The sequence below is a fragment of the Trichechus manatus genome, unplaced genomic scaffold, assembly GCF_000243295.1.
Source record: "Trichechus manatus latirostris isolate Lorelei unplaced genomic scaffold, TriManLat1.0 scaffold00023, whole genome shotgun sequence".
NCBI classification, from domain to species: Eukaryota; Metazoa; Chordata; class Mammalia; order Sirenia; family Trichechidae; genus Trichechus; species Trichechus manatus.
Window position 1 is genome coordinate 7,593,780 of NW_004443959.1, and position 22,896 is coordinate 7,616,675.

Consider the following 22,896-nt stretch of genomic DNA (forward strand, 5'->3'; position numbering starts at 1 on the left):
CAATTCTGACTCATGGTGACCCCATGTGTGCAGAGTAGAATTTCTCCATAGGGTTTTTTCCAAGGCTGTCACCTTTTGGAGCCCTGGTGGCACGGTAGTTAAGAGCTTGGCTGCTAACTGAAAGGTCGGCAGTTTGAATCCATCAGCTGCTCCTTGGAAACCCTATGAGGCAGTTCTACTCTGTTCTATAGGGTTGCTATGAGTTGGAATAGACTTGACAGCAACAAATTTACAGGTGACTGTTTGGAAGTAGATCGCCAGGCCTGTCTTCAAGGCACATCTGGGTGGGTTTGAACCATAATCTTCTGGCTAGTAGTTGAGTGCTTATCCACTTGTGCCACCCAGGGACTCTAAGAAACACCATTTCCAAAGACTCTGTTTTTCTTTCTTTTTTTCACCATTGTTTGCCATTGTCACATTGTTTCATTTTTGAGATTACTGTCATCCAGTTCTCTATTGATGCTAAACCCACACAAGTAATAGGTCCATCCATGTTGTTTGTTGTATTCTTGCTTCACTTTACTATTTATTACAACTATCTTTTAAAAATGTAAAACTTGTCTGACAGAGAATGGAGGAACCCCCAAGACAATGGCCGTAAGACACCATTCTGACCTGAACTGAAGCCATTGCAGAGACCACCTTCCAGTCAAGCAATAGACAAGCCCATTAAATAAATAATAACACCCAAGAGGAAAGTGCTTCTTAGAACAGTCAATTACGAGAGATCAAAAGGGCAATATCTGCCCAAAAGCAAAGATGGGAAGGCAGGAAGGAGTAAAACTCAGGACGAAATGAAACGGGGAACCCAGTGCTGAAATGGGGAGAGTGCTGATACACTGTGGGGAATGAAACCAAGGCCATGAAACATTGTATGTATACAGACTATCGAATGGGAATCTAATTTGCTCTGTAAACTTTCACCTAATGCACAATTAAAAAGAAAGAAAGAAAGACCTTGAAAACTGCTTCTATAAAGATTAAAGCCCAGCACACCCTATGGATCCCTGAGTTGCTCTTCAAACCTTGAATTGAAACTATGCCTTGAAATCACCTTTAAACTAAGTAACAGTTTAGCCCAAAGAGTAGAGATGCTCACCCTTGAGTATTGCGGGTTTTTTATTGTTGTTTCTAATTTTTTAATTATCTATATAAGACCAAAGAGTCAACAGCTATTTTAAACCATGGATGAGAAAGTTGGGGGGCAGGGAGATTAAGTAAATAGAAATGAAACAGCTAGAACAGAAATAACAAGAATCATCTGAACATCATCTGAAGAGTATAACCGATGTCACTGATCATTATGTCTAGAATCTGGAATGGGAGCGGGTTTTGCTGTGTATGTTTTCACCAAAAAATAAAATTAATTAAAAAAAAAAAGTATAAAACTTTTCCATACTGCTAAATGACCTACTAACATTTGGAGACTTTACTTTTGTCAAGTTAGCTCAATCCCAGAGGTGGACAGTTTTATTGTCATCTAAATGAATTTGTATATCCTCCCTACACTGTACAGCTTTCTTTAGCAGCAGTAGTGTGATCACAGTTTTCTTTAGATTTTTTTCAGGTTTTTGTTTTTATTCCTCAAAAAGCTGTTATCCTAGGAAACTCCATCCAGTTAACAATGTATTTATGAACAAAGACCCCATTGGTTCATATCCTAGGACAGCATCTCTAGCTGCTCTAATAGTGTTTTAATATTACCTGAGACAAGCATCTTTATGACCCCAAAATGCCCCCATTCTATTGCAGTCTCCTATATATTGCAAGCTCTGAGTAAGAAATAGCCGTAAGGGTTAATGCCACCTATGGTCAGTTTACAGGGGGAACACTTGAAGGCAAAGCAGGTGAGCTGTCTGGCTCATTGCTGTAACTGGTGAGTTGAGCAGTCATTGCTACCTCTGCCCTTCTCAGCTGAGGTACTGGAGATTTTGTTGTTGTGTGCCATTGAGTTGATTTTGATTCATAGCAACCCCATGTAACACAGTAGAACTGCCTCATAGGGTTTTCTTGGCTATAATCTTTATGGAAGTGGGTCTCCAGGTCTTTCTCCCATGGAGCCACTGGGTAGGTTTGAACCTACAACTTTTTGGTTAGTAGCCAAGTGCTTAACCATTATGCCACCAGGGCTCCTACTAGAGAAATTAGCCTAGTGCTCATTTTCTTCATTGCTTTGGGTTTTTGGCTCTAGGCTTTTCTTGAATGTAAAGCTTTCTTGTTTTTAACCTATCGTTATCTCAGCTCATGGCTGTTTGTGATTTTGTGCTTGCCTTTCTGGGGGACTCACAGGGTCTTCTAGTCCCTGATCAATTCCTGATATGTCCAGTTCAGGGATGCCAAATGGTAATATTAGACATGTGGGAAATTCAGTTACTTGGCAAGCTGGGGACTTAGCTCAAGATTTTATTGAAAGCTATATCTGAGTTTCCTAGTTACGCAGTTTCATATAAAACTTGGGCAGTCATATTGTTTACAATGTCTTTTCTTAGGAACTGGGGTTTTCATCGTAGCTACTGGGTTCTTAGCAGTCAGTCTGGTTTTGGTTCCTCACTTCATTTAAAAAAACAAAACAAAACAAAAACAAACAAACTGTAGAGTCGATTCTAACTCATAGTGAACCCATGTGTGTCAGAATAGAGCTTGTGCTACATAGAGTTTTCAATGACTGATTTTTTGGAAATCGATTGTCAGGCCTTTCTTCTGAAGTGCCTGTGGGTAGACTTGAACCCCCAACCTTTGGGTTAGCAGCGGAGTGCTTTAACCATTTGTACCACCCATGGAATCCTCACCTCATTTAGGCCCTTTTAACGCGTTGTGGTTCAGTGGCGGAATTCTTGCCTTCATGCGGGAGGGCTGGGTTTGATTCCCAGCCAGTGCATCTCAAGTGCAGTCACCACTGTCTGTCAGTAGAGGCTTGTGGGTTGCTATCATGTTGAGCAGGTTTCAGCTAGAGCTTCCAGACTAAGATGGGGTAGGAAGAAAGGCCTAGTGACCTACATCTGAAAATCAGTCGGTGAAAACCCTATAGATCACAACCGTCCAATCTGCAACTGACCATGGCAATGGAATAGGAGTGTGCAGCATTTTGTTCTGTTGTGCATGGGGTCACCATGAGCTGGGGAGTGCGGGGGTTGACTTGACAACGTCTGACAGTTCTCATTTATTAGCCTTACGGTTTTCCAGCCTACAATTTAGTGGATCTTTGTGACTTTAGCTCTTCCTTGTTGCTTGGTATTTATCTTTCTGGTCCTTGAATATTTTGTGGTAGTGGTATTTTGTTTTAGTAGGACTATGACTTTTGCCATTTCTATACAATTGGAAATGAGGAAAGGGACAAATAGTGTTAATTTTCTTGCTTTGGATTTTGATTGTAGGCTTGTCTTGAATTTTATTCTTTTAAAAATTTCTTTCTTCATCTCAGTTTTAGTATCACTTTTTCAGAAAATAATCACAGCTGAAATCACAGACACTGGAAAAAACAGTTGCTAAGGTTTATATGAAAGTGCATAACTAGCAAGGTCACAGAGAGGCTTTCAATCAAGTCCTGAGCTAACTCAGCTTGCTCCATGACTGGATCTCTGTGTTAATTGAAATACTGGTATCTTAAAAAAAATCCAGGAATTATTTCTTAAAAAGTGATACTAACTAGAGTAAATTTCAAATATAAAATTTTATAAGCAGAAAACCTTAGGTAAAAATGTAAATTTATAAATGTGTATTAACCAAACCAAACCCATTGCTGTCGAGTTGATTCTGACTCACAGTGACTATACGACAGAGTAGGACTGCCCAATAGGGTTTCCAAGGCTGTTAATCTTTACAGAAGCAGAGTGCCACATCTTTCCCCCGTGGAGTGGCTGGTGGATTCGAACTGCTGACCTTTCAGTTAGCAGCTGAGCGCTTAACTACTGTGCCACTAGGGCCCCTTAGATGTGTCACCACATACATTGTCATTCCAGTATAAATTTGCAGATTAAACTAAGTATCATAATAACATTAACAAACACTACATAAAAATAAAAATAATACAGAATTTAACTAGTATCTGATCTTTAAAAAATGGGTTTAAAAACCAAAATAGTATTGTCTTGAGCATGCGTGTTTGTGTGTGTGGCTGTGTATGTATGTTTTCCAATGATGAAAAAGCTCTTACTCTACACTATTAAGGGATATTATGGGAAAATATTTATAAGCTATTTCCAGTTTTTACCTTAATTATTTAATTTCTCATAATCCTATCTCTTTGTAATAACTTTGAGGGTGATATGGGGGAAGAAAGTTTTCATGGATTTTTTTTGTTCTTTTTTTTTACTGTTTTTAAGCTGTAGTTTTGTTTCAAAGCAAGGTTTCTTTTGTCTTCATTATGTGTAGATGGAGATTCTAATGCAGTTACTTTTATCATTTCAGTATTAAAGTGTTCCTATTCCATTTGCTGAGAAAGTCTCTAAACTAGAGGAAGAATCATTCTTGCAGTAGAAGCGTTTGCCTTGTCAATTTTTTCCTCCATTAGAGGAATGGAAATGTAGAGGTTAATGGAAATATAAGCAGGCTTTCCAAGTGAATGTACGTTTTTTTAATTTGAAATTGTAATACTGAATGTAACTCTGGGTACATCTAAAATATAAATGTTTCCTATTTTACATTTTAAATGTATTAAAATATCAGAATTATGTCAATAACCATAATGGATATTTTGGTACTTAAAAATAGGCTGGTATACTCTAATGTTGGAATCCTGAAAAGCAATTCAGCAGTCCTGGGGAGAGGGGGATTGTGCGTGGGCGGTGTTCCACAGTGTGAATTTAACAATGCCAACTTGACTGGAAGTTGGCTGTTTATTTTTTTCTTTTAGTTCAAGAGAATCAAAGTTGTTATATATGTCTGCATTAATGGCATCAGTGGGATATAAATAATTTCATTTGTGATTAAAAATATTTATTGGGCATCCCTCGGTGGTACTAGTGCCTGAGCGCTTGGCTGATGACAGAAAGGTTGACAGTTCAAGTCCACTCAGAGACACTTAGGAAGAAATATTAAAAGATATTTTCATAAAGTTTTTATTAATTTTTTTTTATGAATGAAAATTCAAAGTATAAAGTATACTTGAGTGGCATAAACATAGTGTGTGCACGTCTTTGAGAATTAGTAAATTAAGAGTTCTTGTTACCTTTCTGAGTTTTATATGTAATTTTCCCCCAGCCTGGGTCCCCGAAAGTTCTCTTTCTGTTGTTGTTTTGTTTTCTACAATTCTCTAGCTTCCTTCTTTACTCTTCCAAGCTCCCGTTATTTCTTTTAACAGGGTGTTGGTTTGATTCTTGGTACTAGGAGAGTGGAACATGTGTTAAGCATATTGGACGTGGGGTTTCCATGAGTCAAAATCAACTCGAGGGCGATTTAACAACAGCAAGATGATTTAGGTTATATTCTACATACTGTCATTTCCTTTTGGGCAAATCGCTTAATCTTTCTGAGCCTTAGTTTGTTTCTTCGCCTTTAAAATGAGAATGTTTCCTCATGTCCTCTTCTCAGTTCCTGTCCAAAAGCAGGATGAGAAGGCAGGAAGGGACAGGAACTGGATGAATGGACACAGAGAACCCGGGGTGGAAAGGGGGAGCATGCTGTCACATTGTGGGGATTGCAACCAATGTCAGAAAACAATATGTGTATAAATTTTTGAATGAAAAATTAACTTGCGCTGTAAACTTTCACCTAAAGAACAATAAAAATAATAATAATAATAACCCACCCCCCAAAAAAAGTTACTTGGATATGAGACAGTATACATGACAACTTACTGTTTTCACAAGCATTTTTCCCCTATTTTGATTATGAATTTAATGCCCGTTCATTGTAGAAAGTTTGGAAAATATAGAAAATGTAAGAAGAAGATAGAAATCAGGACAATACATCATCCTGTTTTACTATTTTTAGGGGAAATTTAATTTTGAAACTCAAATCCTTGAGGGCGAAGATAGTGTCTTATTTATTTTTGGTATGCACTAGGCTCAGAGTAATGCTTATTGAATGATTGATTGGGAGCTAGCTTCCTTAGCCTGGGTGTATTTTTTTTTTTTTATTGTACTTTAGGTGCAGGTTTACAGAATAAATAGTTTCTCATTGAACAGTCAGTACAAATACTGTTTTATGACATTGGTTAGCAACTCCACAACGTGTCAACACTCTCCCTTCTCAACCTTGGAGGACCTGTTTTTTGTTTTTTTGGTGAAAATATACATAGCCAAAGATACACCATTACAAAAATTTCTGCATGTACATTTCAGTGACATTGATTACGTTCTTCCAGTTGTGCTGCTATTCTCACTTTAGATGAAGGTTTCCAGAACAAAATAGTTTCTCATTAAACAGTTAGTACACATATTGCCCTATGACAATAGTTAACAACGCCACTACATGTCAACACTGCCCTGACTCAACCTTGGGTTCCCTGTCACCTGGGTGTATTTCTTAAAATCAGAAGCGTGGTGAAATTTTACTGGACTTTTGAAGAGAGAAAAGAGGACAGCCAACTAGCAGAAATAATAGTAGATACATATCTTAAGATGATGTTTTCCTATTGGCTAAAAGAATAAAGAAAAAATGCACTGAGCAGTTAATTGTAGAAAAAGTAAACTTTATACCAGAAAACATTTTAGTTTGGCTTTTGTAACCTGATTGAATAAAAAATTGAGGTGAATATTATGAATTTATAAATCTGTTCTACAAAATTCTCTCACAGGTCATTAGAATTAACGTAGAGAAATTGCATTTCTGTTTAACTAGTTCTTTCTCTTGAAGAAACTATAATAAAACTCCACAATAATGTTCCAAGTGACAGTTCAAAAAATTCAGTTGAGGTTAATTAACAAGGTTAATGAAATGATTGGGGGCAAACTTGTGCAGCTAGTTTGCCTGGGAGTTCTGGGTCTGGGAGGTAATCACTAATCAATTTATATCCAAGAGATTACCACAGAGTATGTTATCGTGAGGTTTTACTTAAGTTGTATTTTACCATTTTCTGGGTAACCAAGGATTACTTAATAAAGGTAAATAATTTGTGATGGGCCACAGGTGTAAATTTTATTAGACAATTTTAGTGGGACACAAAAGATTTGAGAGTATCTTGCTGTAAACTTTTCATTTCTAAAGTCATATTTATTGAATGATTGCTACGTACCTGGCACTCCCAACAGTCTTGGGGATGCAGTGATGAGCAAATCTAAATAAAAGGTACCTGACCTTGTGGGTTAGTAGTCTTTATGGGGGAGAGAGACATCAGTCAAATCATCATAGAAGAAATGTAAACTTAAACTGTGATATATACCATAAAGGAGGGGAACACAGCTATGAGATGGTATGATAGTGGGGGAATTAAATCAAGACATTAGGGAAGGTTTGTCTGAGGAAGTGGTTATTGAGCTGAGATCTTATTTTTACATAGCGTTAGCCAGGGACTGAAAGCATTATTCTATTGCAGAATATGTGATAAAACATTAATAAGCTGTTTGCGGGTTGTCAGTTCTCAGTGTTTTCAGACCAGACACCAAATCATACCAATCCAGATTGTTTTTTTTTTTTGCTTGCCAATATTCAGTTTCTTTTTTCAGGACTGTATGTGTCAGAAGTGAACTATGTGCTTAGCGTTTGAATTCTGAGATGACAAGTCCATGATTTTAAAGGTATCAAGATCCAATAACAATTGCATATGATGGAAGGGACTGTTTTATTTATTGTTCTTTTGTTTATTCATTTATTGAGCAAAGATTTATGATTTATTTGCAAAGCACTGAACTAAGTTTTGCTGTAAGTGAGCTTGACAGCAACAAAATCTGTACCTTTTGCAGTTACTCACAGTTAATACAGTGTGCAGGAGCTTTGGTAGCAGAGTGCTTAAGCGCTTGGCTGCTAAAAGGTCGGCAGTTGGGAATCACCAGCTGCTGTGCAGGAGAAAGATGTGGCAGTCTGCTTCTGTAAAGATTACAGCCTTGGGAACCCTAGAGGGCAGTTCTGCTGTGTCCTATAGGATCACTATGAGTCGGAATAAGCTCAACAGTAGCGGGTTTGGTTTTTTGGGTTTGAGTATAGTGTGCTAACTGAAAATTGAACTGTGTTGTTGGGAGACTGGTGTTACTTACATAAATCATGGTAACTGTGAAATTCCTGCATATGGAACTGTGTAAAAGGAGGACCGCCTGTATATGCATAATGATGGGAATGACGCAGTGAATATGGACAACTTTATGCTGGAAAGGAAAGAATTCATTCACTTAGCAAATACTGTTTGAGAGCCTAGAATGTGTTTGACAGTCTTCTAGGTTCTAGAGATAAATCAGTGAGGAACAGTCAAGCTTACATGAGTTTACAAAATAAGTAAACTATATATAGGTTGGAACCCTGGTGACGCAGTAGCTAAGAGCTATGGCTGCTACGCAAAAGGTCGGCAGTTCAAATCTACCAGCTGCTCCTTGGAAACCCAATGGGGCAGTTCTACTCTGTCCTGTAGGGTTGCTATGAGTCAGAATCAACTTGATGGCAATGGGTTTTGTTTTTTTTTAATATATAGAGTAATCATAATTCAGTAATTAGAGTGGGAACACTTTATTGGGATATAATCAGTTGTTTAAAGTGTACAATTCAGTGTTTTTTAGTATATTCACAGAGTTGTGTAATCATCACTATAAACTAATTTTACATCATTTTTACCACCCCTAGAAGAAACCTTGTACCCATTAGCAGTCACTCCTGGACCGCCTACCCCTACCCACACCCCCAGGCAACCACTAATCTCCTTTCTGTCTATGCATTTGCCTATTGTACATATTTCACATGAGTGGGATCATGTAATATTTGTCCTTTTGTGTTTGGCTTATTTCACTTAGCGTAATTTTTCAAGTATCATCCATGCTGTAGCATGTATCAGTACTTCATTCCTTTTTTATGGCCGAATAATATTCCATTGTATCAGTACATACCACTTTAGCTGAGGGACACTTTTTGGCTATTATGAATATTGCTGCTGTGAACATTTGTGTGCAAGTTTTTATGTGGATGTATGGTGAACTAGGACACTTTTGAAAGTGAAAGGAGACACTTGATAATTACATCAGGACGGCAGGTGTGTAAGCTGGGACTGTCCCAGGCAAGCTTGAAAGCGTGGGCATCCTAATTGTATAGTATGTTAAAAGGTGAAATTGTGTGCTGAAAGCAAGAAAGAGGAAAAGGGGGGAATGAAGTGCTGTGGAGAGAGTGGTGGTGGTTGCAGTTTAAAAAAGCGTGGCCAGTGAAGTCTCCCAGAGAATGTGACAATTGAGCAGAGACTTGAAGGAAGTGAAGGAGCAGTCCCTTAGGAGGCATTGTGCTTGGTGTTAGGAGAACAGCGAGGAAAGGAGGCCAGTTTAGCTGCAGCTGAATGAGTAAGGGAGAGAAAAGTCAGGAGTTGAGGTCAGAGAGGTACCGAGATTTGGATCATGTAGAAACTTTCTCGGCCTTTTATGGTTTATAATATTAACCTTCCTAATTGACTACTGAGAGGAATAAATAAACTACTTAAATAAACATTTTTTGGGAAAGGCCCTGACTATTCCTGGAGACTTAAACATTCACAAGAATGAGTGTGTGTGTGTGTGTGTGTGTGTGTGTGTGTGTGTGTGTAAACCCTGGGGACATAGTGGTTAAGGGCTACGGCTGCTAACCCATAAGGTGGGCTTTTTAAATCCACCAGCCGCTCCTTAGAAACCCTATGGGGCAGTTCTACTCTGTCATATAAAGTTGCTGTGAGTCGGAATTGACTTGATGGCAAGGGGTTTGGTTTGGTTTGGTTTTATATATGTATATATATATACATCCCCACTTTACAAAAAAGGGAAATTGTGGCACAGAAAGGTTAAATAAAAGTTGCCCAGATCACACATGAATGGAGTCAGGATTTGAACCTAGGTAACTCGGCTCCAGACCACATTCTCTTAACCAGTATCTTAGTCTCTGCCCGAGGAGTGATGGTTGAAGTAATGGTAGTTAGAAACATAAAGTCATCATGAAGTGGCAGAGGAGTGATTAGGGGTTCAGTAGATAATAGCAACAGGGAGGGTTTGTGAGTGTTAAAGTTTGGGGGTCTGAACTTCAAAACAGTTTTTGAAGAAGGAGGGAGGAGAAATTATATAGAAGTAGAACTGAGAGGCAAAGGGAAGGGCATTAATTACCTTTGAAATACGTGATTTGGAAGGAGAAAATCCAAAGCCTACATTCAAGAGAGTTACAGGAGAAAACAATACCAGAAGGCAGTCAGCCAGGATTCAGTGAAGGAAAGATGAAGAAGGCAACTCCTCAGTGTGGAGTCACTGCCTTTGAGTTCCGGAATGTAGAGAGAAAGGCTTGGGGGAATTGGGAATGGCAGGTATTACGGGGACAGTCATTCTGGTGATGGCATCTTGGCTCTTGGTAGTGCCTGAGGTGTACAAAGATACAATACATGAAAGGGTCAGTTCTAATATTCTCTGGCAATGGTTGGAAAACCAGTTTTGAAGCTGCTGAATATGGAGGCACCGGACAATATATCAGAGTGGTTTGGCATTTATTCAGTGAGGACAACATGTAAAATTTAAAGACTTTTTGTTTTGAATGCTTGGAAATGGTAACAACTTTTTCTTTTTCTTTTTTGTGCAACAGGATGGCTTGAATTCCTTGGTCCTTGATTTGGATTTTCCTGCTTTGAGGAAAAACAAGAATATAGATAATTTCTTAAATAGATGTAAGTTGCATTTAAACTTCATATCTGATTACATAGCTATGCTTTAGATGAGATTATTACTTGATAAATATTATACAGTCCATAAATTATTAAGGCTTTTTTTTAGTTTACCACTTGATTTATTTAAAAAGTCACATCCTTTATTTTCAAAGCAAAATCGCAGAACCAAATTGTAGTATGACATAAGTAGGTAAAGTTCACAATTTTGTATACATTGTTAAGACTATTTAGCTGTTCCAGGACAGGTTCTTTGTAGCATTTGCAAGAGAAATTTTAAATGAACATTGACAACTCTGAGACTTTGCTTTATATTACTCAGAAGACCTAATGAGCTTGTGTTTGTGTAAATGTGGACATTTCAGTGCAGTTAATGAAAAATAATGTGATGACAATTATTGTCATATATGTGATAACTCTTAATAAATATTTGCCACTGTTGACACAATGAAGGAATAAATGAAATTGAATTCTAAGAGTAAGAAATTCTCAAAGCCAGTATGATATCCTTTATGTCATCACAATAAACTCTTTGATTTGAAATTGTCAAATATTGGGATATTATCCTAAATTGAACCATCTTTTCCATAGTTACCATATATACAGTTACCATTTTTCATAGCAGTGGGCTGTTAAAATTCACTACCAAGATTAACCTTGAAAGTAATTTAAAATTTCTGTCATGATTCAAAATGCACACCAGGATTGCTTGGGTCATCACTCTGTCGACTGTCATCAAACTTGCCAAGCAAAAGAGTCAGAAGCAGAGTAGCTTTAACTGCTACCTTTTGATAATCAGTAGTATTTGTTTATATGTGTTAATAAACCATAGAGATTTTTGGTACATTGATATTATATTAGTTGGCCCTGGTGGCGCAGTGCTTAAGAACTACAGGCTGCTAACCAAAAAGTTGTCGGTTCGAATCCACCAGCTCGTCCTTGGAAACCCTGTGGGGTGGCTACTCTGTCCTATAGGGTTGCTATAAGTTGGAATTGACTTGATGGCAATAGTTTTTTTTTCTTTTTATCTTAAGATTTTTAAACAGCCGCCTTTAAAACTAACAGATTTAACTGAAAACTAAATCTAGTTTCTTGAAATAAAAATTTGTTTCTGAATATGGTGATTGTTAAAACTATTGTTTATAAATATGATGATTGATATTACAGATATGGTGATCTTTTTATTGTAGACGAGAAAATTGTGAAAAAAATCAGAGGTCTGCAGATGAAGGCAGAAGACTATGATGTTGTAAAAGTCATCGGAAGAGGTGCTTTTGGTGAAGTCCAGTTGGTAAGAAAGTTTTTTTTTTTTTTTTGTTCTTCTTCTTTCTTTCTGTTACTTTTTTTTTGACATCATAATTTTGTGAAACATTAATAGCAGCTAAGTAGATCTAATTTCTGTGCCCAGTCATGCCAGAAGTTAGCTTTCTATATCTATGAAATGAGGAAATTGTGCTATAAACAAACACCAGGTCTCTTTTAGCGCTGAATCACTATGATTCAGAATAAGGGCCAAATTGGCTTCACATGTTACTATTCAGTCAGAACTACTATGTTTCTGTGTAGCATGTTCAGTTTGCTAACATATCTGCTTAATTAACTGAGGTGTACTTAGATACATCAGAAATCCAACTAAGGTTTTTTTTTATAACTGAAAATAAACCTGAAATTTATCTTTGTAGGCCAAAGTGGTACCAACTTAAAATGCTATAAATTTTTGCAGTAAATGCTATGTTTTTATTATTAAATGAGGAGCTATGATAATATTTCCACTTTTTATTCCCTCAGTATATGAGATTCCTCTTTTTGTCTTTGTAGTTAAATTACAGAGAGTCAAATTCTGTGCTTTACTCAACTGTGGTACTCCTTTTGATGGAGCACTTAGAAAAGAAGTGATCAGTATAAGGCAGCATGGGGTTTCTCTTAAGAACAAGTCATGACAGACTAACGTTTTTCTTCTCTTCATTCCTTTTTTTGTTTATTAGACTTTCGCTAGGTGTAATACATGTGTGCATTGGAGTAGTGCAATAAGTGTAATATATAAGATATTGGACACAGTCCAATTTGAAGACAGTTGGAGAAATCTCAGCTGAATAATTGTATGGTTGGGTAGCTTTCTAACTGTTTTAATATCTGTATTCAAAGAAGACTGATGGAGGTACTGGTGGTACCTTGGACAAAGATCTCCAGGAACAGGTTTCAGGGCTCTCTCCTCTGCTGTTAAACATTTTATTAATGATTTTTATGGGGATAGTGGTGGCATGTTGTATAATTTTGTAAATTATTTAAAACTGAAGTATAACTGATGATTTTGGATAATGAGCACAAATCCTGAAAGCTATCAACTGCGAAGTTAATTGGCCAGATAAGAGAAGTGAAATTTAACTAAAATAAATGACTTGCACTTGGATCTGAAGAACTCAAGGACTTGATTCCTTAACAGTAATGTGTGAGTTAAAGAACAGTTTTCCCTGAGTGTAAACCAAGCAAGATTCATTAGGGATGTGGCTGCCTAAAATAATAAAGACATTTGAGATTATTTTCACGTAATTTCTAAGATCATGGAGGAGTTAGGTTTTTTGTATTTTGAGATGATTGTGCCATGCCTAGAATATTTCATTAATTCTAGATACCCTCCTGCCCTGTTTTAAAAGGGACATTAATAAAGTATAATCAGTGGATGGAAGTGCTCAGGGCACTTGAAAGGATGCCGTCTGAGGAATGGCTGAAGGAATTAAGAGGTTAATTTGTAACAGACTGAGGAAAGGGCTGCCTTGGAATGTAATGAGGGTTTGTTTTTGTTTCATTGTTTTGTTTGTTCATTTTAGTAAAAATGTTAATACTTCAGCTGGTAGATTTATGATGCTCTAGTGGAGAGGATAGGAGATTAGACTACATAACAGTTGAGTTATGAAACATCCTATAAGATGGAGAAAATAGGGAGTAGTTGAATCCTGGTTCTGCCGTTTTCTAACTGAAATATCATGGTGACCACAGGTGTATTTCTCATTCTCTCTGACTTCCAGCCTGTAGAATAGAGATAATAATACCTATCTAATGGGGGTTCTTGTTGGGGATTAAGTGAAGTAACAAAATAAATTAGCTTGGTTATAGTGCTCCTGATTGTTAGCTATTACTATTGCCTGCTTGAGATATGGAATCATACTACGTGTATTTGGAACAGATACATTGTTTCTGCATATTATGAGTCACTGTAGTTAAGGAAGAGAGACTAGAATTTGAAGTTCTGTTTTTGGAAGGAAATATGATAGACCTTGACTTGTCATGTGTTTGTGGCACAGTAGTCATTGTTCTGTGTTAATTTGACCATTAAAATTCAATATGCTAAAGGAAGGAAAGGAAAAGAAAGAAAAATGTATAGTTGCAGAAGGCTTTGATTGTTGTTGTTAATTTTCCATCCCAAAATTTGTTTTGACCACAAAGTATGCAGAAAGAAAGTTGTATGTTTTGAAAAATGAAAAATATTTTAATATCCCATTAATCTGATGACCTGGTCCAGGAGCTTCCAGCATGTTTGTTTTGGCTTTAGTTCTTGGTTCTGTAGCCTTAGGCAGGGACTCTTTAAAAGAAGGATGATTGAAATGAAGTAGCCCAAGTGCTTCTTCCACAGTCTTTTAAAGTTGATTCTTATGTGATAGATAAGTTAATATGGTGAGTATGTAGGGAATATTTCACATTTAGCACATCTACATGATTTTTATGTTTTTCTAGTCATCTGAAGGAAGTTTATGATAGTGGGTACTTTGCTTGTGAACTATTTTGATTAAGTTAAAAATACATTACTACAGAGGGCTCACCAGTCAATTTCTACGAATAAAATTCTCATTGTAACATTGGTATATCACAGGACAGTATTTAAGAGAGAGGTTTTAGAATGAAGACTGCTTGCAGTTAAATTCTGACTCTACCACTAACTAGCTGTGTGACTTCAGACGAGTTACTTAATTTCTCTGTGCCTCAGTTTCTTGTTAAATGAAGATAACAATAGCATTTATTCCTCATAGGATTACTGTGAGAATTCATTGTGAAAATACATATAAAACACTTGGAGCACCTGGAACATAGTAAGTGTTCAGTAAATGTTAGCAGTTAATTGTCAGGCATAGTAATGGTTTATTCATCCATCTGCCCATGAAATACTTAATCAAGGTCTGTTATATTCTAGGAGTTGTGCTAACCTCTAATGATACAGTAGTGTAGTCTCTATCTTTCTGAAAGTGGTGATCTCATGGAGGAGACAAACATTAAATAAGTAAAGTTATAATTTTATATTATGATAAATAGTATGAAGGAAAAGATCTGGATTCTATGAGAGAGAATAATTGAGGGATGTACCTGATTCAGGAGCCCTGGTGGCGCAGTGGTTAAGAGCTTGGCTGCTAACCAAAAGGTTGACAGTCCGAATCCACCAGCTCCTCGGAAACCCTATGGGGCAATTCTAGTCTGTCCCATAGGGTCACTATGAGTTGGAATCTACTTGATGGCAGTGAGTTCGGTTTTTGGTTTGGTACCTGATTCAGGAGTCTCTGAGTGGTGCAAAGGGTTAAACACTTGACTGCTGACCAAAAGATTGGTGGTTAGAGCCTACCCAGAGGTGCCTTGGAAGAAAGACCTGGCGATGTGCTTCTCAAAAGTCACAACCACAAAAACCCTATAGAGCAAAAACCCTATAGAGTGCAGTTCTACTCTGCACACATGGAGTCACCATGAGTCGGAATCAACTGGATGGCAACCTTTTTTTTTTTAGTTGAACTTTAGATGAAGGTTTATAGAACAAACTAACTTCTCATTAAGCAGTGCATATATTGTTTTATGGCTTTGGTTAACAATCCCATGACATGTCAGTACTCTCCCTTCTCAATCTTGGGTTCCCTATTACCAGCTTTCCTGCCCCCTCCTGCCTTCTTGTCCTTGCTCCTGGGCTGGTGTGCCCCTTTAGTCTCGTTTTGTCCTATGGGTCTGTCTAATCTTTGACTAAAAGGTGAACCTCCAGAGTGACTTCATTACTGGGCTCAAACGGTGTCCGGGGGCCATACTCTCGAAGTTTCTCCAGTCTTTATTAGGCCAGTTAGCCTGGTCTTTTTTTGTGAGATAAAGTTTTGTTCTACATTTTTCTCCAGCTCTGTCCGGGACCCTCTATTGTGATCCCTGTCAGAGCAGTCAGTGGTGGTAGCCGGGCACCAACTAGTTGTACTGGACTCAGTCTGGAGGAGGCCGTGGTAGTTGTGGTCTGTTAGTCCTTTGGACTAATCTTTTGCTTGTGTCTTTAGTTTTCTTCATTTTCCCTTGCTCCTGAAGGGGTGAGACCAGTGGAGTATCTTAGATGGCCGCTCACAGGCTTTTAAGACCCCAGACGCTACTCACCAAAGTAGAATGTAGAACATTTTCTTTATAAACTATGTTATGCTAATTGAGCTATATGTTCCCTGAGACAATGGTCCCCACAGCCCTCAGCCCAGCAGTTCAGTCCCTGAGGGAGTTTGGATTTGTCTGTGGAGCTTTGTCTACAACCTTTTTTTTTTCCTTTTTTTAATGCCTGATTCAGATTAGGGAGTTTGGAAAAGCCTTGCTGTGACAATGCATTTGAGTTAAGATGTAAAGGACTTAGCCACATGATGAGGTGGGGTTGGGGTGGGAGTGGAAACATAGGGGGAACAGCATGTGAAAATATTATGAATCAGGAAAATGCCAAGTTATTTAACTGATTTGGGAATAGATTTTCTTATCTGAAAAAAAAGGCACTTCTTAAAGTTTGAAAAGTTCTGTAATTCCAGAGTGGTAAAATTTGCTTAGATTTTATCTTTTTTTCTATTCATTGAGGAGATGTACATTAATTTTATGTTTTTATATCATGAAAGGTCTGTGATATGGATGATTTTATCTAATACTAATGTTGTTATTGGATTACCCGTAAAAAACCAAACTCATTGCCGTTGAGTCGATTCCAACTCATAGCGACCCTATAGGACAGAGTAGAACTGCCGCAGAGGGTTTCCAAGGGGCGGCTTATGGATTCGAACTGCCAACGTTTTGGTTAGCAGCCGAGCTCTTAACCACTACGCCACCAGGCTCTGTTATTGGATTAGATAGATATTAAAAGAGCACCATGCTCAAGGCAGACATGCTTTACTAGTTAACCTAAACTATTGTTTGTTTTTAAGAAGACTTCAGGGGTTATTTTTGGTTTAAAGATTATCTTAGGGCGATAGTTTGGGGAATTCATCTAGCTTCTGTGGTTCCAGAAAGTCTAGATTCCATGAGAACTTGAAATTCTGTTCTGCATATTCCCTCCTTTGATCAGGATTCTTCATAGAATCTTTGATCAAAACGTTTAGGAATGGTAGCCAGGCACCGTCCAATTCTTCTGGTCTCGTGGCAAAGGAGGCAGTTGTTCATGAAAGCAATTAGCCATACCTTCCATTTCCTCCGCCTCTTCCTGACTCTCCTTTTTCCTTATGTTGTATAACTTTTTGTTAGTTTGAATGAGTGGCTTTTTTCTTCCAGGTTTTTTTTTTTTCTATTTGTTTAGTTATCTCATATGTAAAAAATGCCAGTTGCTTATATTTAAATATTTTCTACCCAAGGACAAATATCTTTTAGTTTCTGTTTATAGCTGTGCTTTTAGCAGATTTCTTAAAACTGTTCTTGTCATGGTCCTGATTCAAGCATAAATAATATTATGGTATAATTAATTGACTGGCTCTTAATGTTGTATGGAGAGCTTTCTCTAATGAAGTTAGGGAACATTCAAAATTTGATTTGTGCTTATAAGTGCAGGTTTGAAGTGTGGCGTAAATACAGAAGACGAAGTACCTTTGCAGTTTTTTTTTTTAAACAGCATTGCTAGAGTGAGCATTTGCTTTTAGATAATATGCTAATCCAACACAAGTCAATTGAAAATCTGGTCTGTCTGCTGTGGAAGGGGTTTCTACTTTAAAAACTAGGATCCTTCATCCTTCTTGTCCCATTTGTGTTTCCATATTGCTTTCCCATGTATTTATTTTCAGCATTTTTTAAATGTCATACCACTGTACAAATTACACAAGTCAAAGGAATTGTTTTACCTCTTCAGCAATTTAATATAGAAGATAGATGTAATTTATGACCCCTCATCATCAGTTACTTGGCTCTTTGCATATAGGATTCTTTCCATATAAAATCACAGTGTATCAAAATACTTGAAATTTCAAAACATATTAAAATGAGAAGTGATGTTGCCTATTAATATAATTTTTGTAATTATAATTTGGGTAGGCAGTTGGCATTCTGGGCTGTATTTTCTTTATATCCGTACTTGTTCTGTCAGGTACTGAGAGAGAGGTGTTAAAATTTACAACTGAAATTGTGGATTTGTCTGTTTTTTTCTTTAGTTCTGTTAGTTTTTGCTTATTTTTACAAAATGTTGGCTTTATCTCTTGTAATACTTTTTGTCTTGAAGTCTACTTTGTTATTAATATTGCTATGCCAACTTTCTTGTCCCTGCTATTTGCATGGTATATCTTTTCCATCCTTTTATTTTCAGCCTATTTGTGTCTTGTATTTAAACTGTATAAAGATGGCTCTTCCTTTTTAATCCATTCTGATAATTTCTGCCTATTAATAGGAGTGTTCAGTCCACTTATATTTAATGTGATTGTTGATATGATTGGGTTTAAGTCTACAATTTTGCTTTTTGTTTGTTTTGTGTGTCTCTGTTGTTTTCTTTCCTGTCTTATGTTAGAATAATTGAATATTTTTTAGTATTGCATTTTATTTCATCTTTTGGCTTCTTAGTGATATCTTTTTTAATTATTATTATTTTTCAGTGGTTACTCTAGGGCTACCAAAATGCATCCTTAACTTATTAGAGTCTATTTAAAGTCAATATTGTACCACTTCCCGCTGCTTACTTTACATTACACTTACCACTGCACAATAGTAATAATCTTAAAATAGCATAATTTCTTTAACAGCCCCCTCCCATTTTTTGTGTTATTGTTGCCGTAGCTTATACTTCTTCATATGCTTTTAACCCTGTGTGGCAGTGTTTTCATTTTTGCTTTAAACAGGCTGTTGTCTTTTAAGCAAACTCTGAGAAGAAATAAAAACATGGTGTTGTTAGGTGCCGTTGAGTCATTTCCTACCCGTAGCGACCCTGTGTATAACAGAATGAAACACTGTCTGGTCCTGCACCATCCTCACAATCATTGTTATGCTTGAGCCCATTGTTGCAGCCACTGTGTCACTCCATCTTGTTGAGGGTCTTCCTCTTTTTCTCTGACCCTCTACTTTACCAAACATGATGTCCTTCTCTAGGAACTGGTCCCTCCTGATAACATGTTCAAAGTATGTGAGATGAAGTCTTGCCACCCTTCTTCTAGAGCGTTCTGGCTGTACTTCTTCCAAGACGGGTTTATTTGTTCTTCTGGCAGTCCATGGTATATTCAGTATTCTTCACCAACACCGTAATTCTAAGGCAGCAATTCTTCTCCCTATTTCTTATTCATTGTCCAGCTTTCACATGCATATGAGGTGATTGAAAACACCATGGCTTGGGTCAGGCGCACTTTAGTCCTTAAAGTGACATCTTTGCTTTTTAACACTTTAAAGACATCTTTTGCAGCATATTTACCCAATGCAGTGTGTCATTTGATTTCTTGACTACTACTTCCATGGGCGTTCATTGTGGATCCAGGTAAAATGACATCCTTGATAACTTCAGTCTTTTCTCCATTTATGATGATGTTGCTTATTGATCCAGTTGTGAGAATTTTTGTTTTCTTTTTGTTGAGGTGTAATCCATGCTGAAGGCTATGGTCTATGATCTTCTTCAGTAAGTACTTCAAGTCCTCTTCACTTTGAGCAAGCAAGATTGTGTCTTCTGCATATTGCAGGTTGTTCACGAGTCTTCCTTCAATTCTGGTGCTGCATTCTTCTTCATATAGTCTGGCTTCTGGGATTATTTGCTCAGCATACAGATTGAATAAGTATGGTGAAAGTATACAACCCTAAAGCACACCTTTCTTGACTTTAAACCATGCGGTATCCCTTTGTTCTATTCAAATGACTGCCTCTTGGTCTAAGTACAGGTTTCTCATCAGCACAAATAAGTATTCTGGAATTCACATTCTTCACAGTGTTACATATAATTTGTTATGATCCACACTGTCAAATGCCTTTGCACAGTCAGTAAAACACAGGTAAACATTTTTCTGATATTCTCTGCTTTCAGCCATGATGAATCTGACATCAGCAATGATATCCCTTGTTCCACGTTCTCTTCTAAATTCAACTTGAATTTCTGGCAGTTCCTTGTTGATGTCCTGCTGCAACTGCTTTTAAGCGATCTTCAGGAAAATTTTACTTGTGTGTGATATTAATGATATTGTTTAATAATTTCCACATTCTGTTAGATCACGTTTCTTTGGAATGGGTACAAATATGGATCTCTTCCAGTTGGTTGACCAGGTAGCTGTTTTCCAAATTTCTTGACATAGATGAGTGAGTGCTTCCAGCACTGCATCCGTTTGTTGAAACATCTCAATTGGTATTCTGTCAATTCCCGGAGCCTTGTTTTTCACCATTGCCTTCAGTGCAGCTTGGACCTCTTCCTTTCATACCACTGGTTCTTGATCATATGCTGCCTCCTGAAATGGTTGAACGTTGACCAGTTCTTACCTTCTTTTGATGCTTCCTGCGTCTTTTGATACTTTCCCCGTAGAATCCTTCAGTATTGCAACTCGAGGATTGAGTTTTTTCTTCAGTTCTTTTAGCTTGAGAAATGTCGAGTGTATTCTTCCCTTTTGGTTTTCTATCTCCAGGTCCCTGCACATTTCATTATAATGCTTTGTCTTCTCGAGCTGCCCTTTGAAATTTCTGTTCTGCTCTTTTACTTCATCATTTCTTCTTTCCACTTTAGCTACTCTATGTTTAAGAGCAAGTTTCAGAGTCTCTTCTGACATCCATTTTGGTCTTTTCTTTCTTTCCGGTCTTTTTGGTGACCTTTTGCTTTCTTCATATTTGATGTCCTTGATGTCATCCCACAATTCGTCTGGTCTTTGATCATTAGTGTTCAATGTGTCAAATCTGTTCTTAAGATGATCTCTAAATTCAGGTGGGATATACTCAAGGTCCTACTTTGACTTTCGTGGACTTGTTCTAATTTTCTTCAATTTCAGCTTGAACTCGCATGTGAACAATTGATGGTCTCTTCCGCATTCAGCCCCTGACCTTGTTCTGACTCATGTTGTTGAGCTTTTCCATTGTCTGTTTCCACAGATGTATTCAATTTGATTCCTTGTATTCCATCTGGTAAGGTCCATGTGTATAGTCATCATTTATATTGTTGAAAAAAGGTATTTGAAATGAAGAAGTCGTTGTTCTTGCAAAATTCTGTTATGTGATCACTGACATTGTTTCTATCACCAAGGCCATACTTTCCAACTACCGATCCTAATTCTTTGTTTCCAACTTTCGCGTTCCAATCACCAGTAATTATCAGTGCATCCTGATTGCATGTTTGATCAATTTCATACTGTAGAAGTTGGTAAAAATCTTCAATTTCTTCATCTTTGGTCTTAGTGTTTGGTGCATAAATTTGAGTAATAATTAACTGGTCTTCCTTGTAGGCGTACGAATATTATCCTGTCACTGACAGCGTTGTAGTTCAGGATAGATCTTGAAATGTTCTTTTTGATGATGTACGTGACGCCGTTCCTCTTCAGTTTGTCATTCTTGGCATAGTAGACTATATGTCTGATTCAGAATGGCCAATACCAGCCTGTTTCAGCTCACTAATGCCTACGATATCGATGTTTATAAGTTCCATCTCATTGTTGACAACTTCCAATTTTCCTAGATTCGTGCTTCGTGCATTCCACATTCCAATTACTGATGAATGTTTGCAGCGGTTTCTTCTCATTTTGAGTTGTGCCACATCAGCAAATGAAGGTCCCCAAGGCATGACTTCATCCACATCATTAAGCTTAACTCTACTTTGAGGAGGCAGCTCTTCCCCAGTTGTATTTTGAGTGTTTTCCAACCTGAGGGGCTCATCTTCTGGTGCTGTATCAGACATGTTCTGTTGTTATTTATAAGGTTTTCACTGGCTAACTCTTTTCAGAAGTAGACTTCCAGGTCCTTCTTCCTAGTCTGTCTTAATCTAGAAGCTCCACTGAAACCTATCCACCAAAGGTGACCCTGCTGGTATTTGAAATACTTGTGGCAAAGCTTCCGGTATCACAGCAACACAGAAGCCACAACAGTACAAGAAACCGACAGTTTTGCGTGTACACATTCCTTCCTGTAAATATGAGTTTCCACCTGGTATTATTTTCCTTCTGCCTGAGGAATATCCTTTGTTACTATTATATTTTTTAATACAGGCTTTCAGGTAGCAACATCTTTCAGCTTTCATTTAACTGAGAATGTCTTTATTTCCTCCTTGTTTTTGAAGAATTGTTTTGCTGGATATAAGTTGCTTAGCTGACATTTATTTTTTTTCTTTTTAGCACTTTATAGATTTAGTTTCATTGTCTTTTGGCCTATACTGTTTGGATAAGAGTTTCATTGAAATTCATGTTTTTGGTCCTCTGTATGCAGTGTTTAAAAAATTTTATTTTAATTTTTCTACCTTATAGTTTGCTAACTCAGAGGTTGGCTGTTCAAACCCACCAGCCACTCTGTGGGAGAAAGATGCGACAGTCTGCTTCTGTAAAGATTACAGCCTTTGAAATGATGGCACACAAGAACAGCTGCTTTCAAGATTTTTTCTGTCTTCGTTTTTCAGCACTTTTGACTGTGATGTTTTTAGGCTTTTTTTTGACTGTGATGTGTTAGGCCTTTTTTTTTTTTTTAAATCTGCTTGATTTTCATTGAAGAGTAGAGTTGATGTTTTTCATCAAATTAGGAGGTTTTAGCCATTAATTCTTCAGATCTTTTTGCCCCTATCTTATTCTCTTCTCTTTTATGGAACTCCATTTACACACATTTTAGACTGTTTTAAGTTGTCATGCAGGTCCCCAAGTCTCTGTTCATTTTCATGTATTCATTTTTCTCCAGGTTGATCTATGTTCAGGTTCACTGCTTCTTCTATCTTGAATCTGCTGTTAAATCCTTCTAATGCATTTTTAATTTAAGTTATTGTGCTTTTCAGT

At 37.3% G+C, this 22,896-nt stretch overlaps 1 protein-coding gene across 7 annotated transcripts in view; it reads left to right on the top strand.

Moving 5' to 3' along the window:
* The window catches only part of ROCK2 (Rho associated coiled-coil containing protein kinase 2), a 149,511-nt gene that overhangs the window by 61,558 nt on the left and 65,057 nt on the right, over window positions 1–22,896 (top strand). For 4 of the 7 annotated variants that reach the window (XM_023728244.1, XM_023728245.1, XM_023728246.1 and 1 more), the window contains exons 2-3: window positions 10,663–10,744; window positions 11,932–12,032. In XM_023728244.1, coding sequence (XP_023584012.1) covers window positions 10,663–10,744; window positions 11,932–12,032 — 183 coding nt within the window. Of the gene's footprint in view, window positions 1–7,616; window positions 7,677–10,347; window positions 10,474–10,662; window positions 10,745–11,931; window positions 12,033–12,052; window positions 14,827–22,896 lie in introns of those variants that run through there. The other 3 variants (XM_023728248.1, XM_023728247.1, XM_023728249.1) reach the window with 3 other exon arrangements.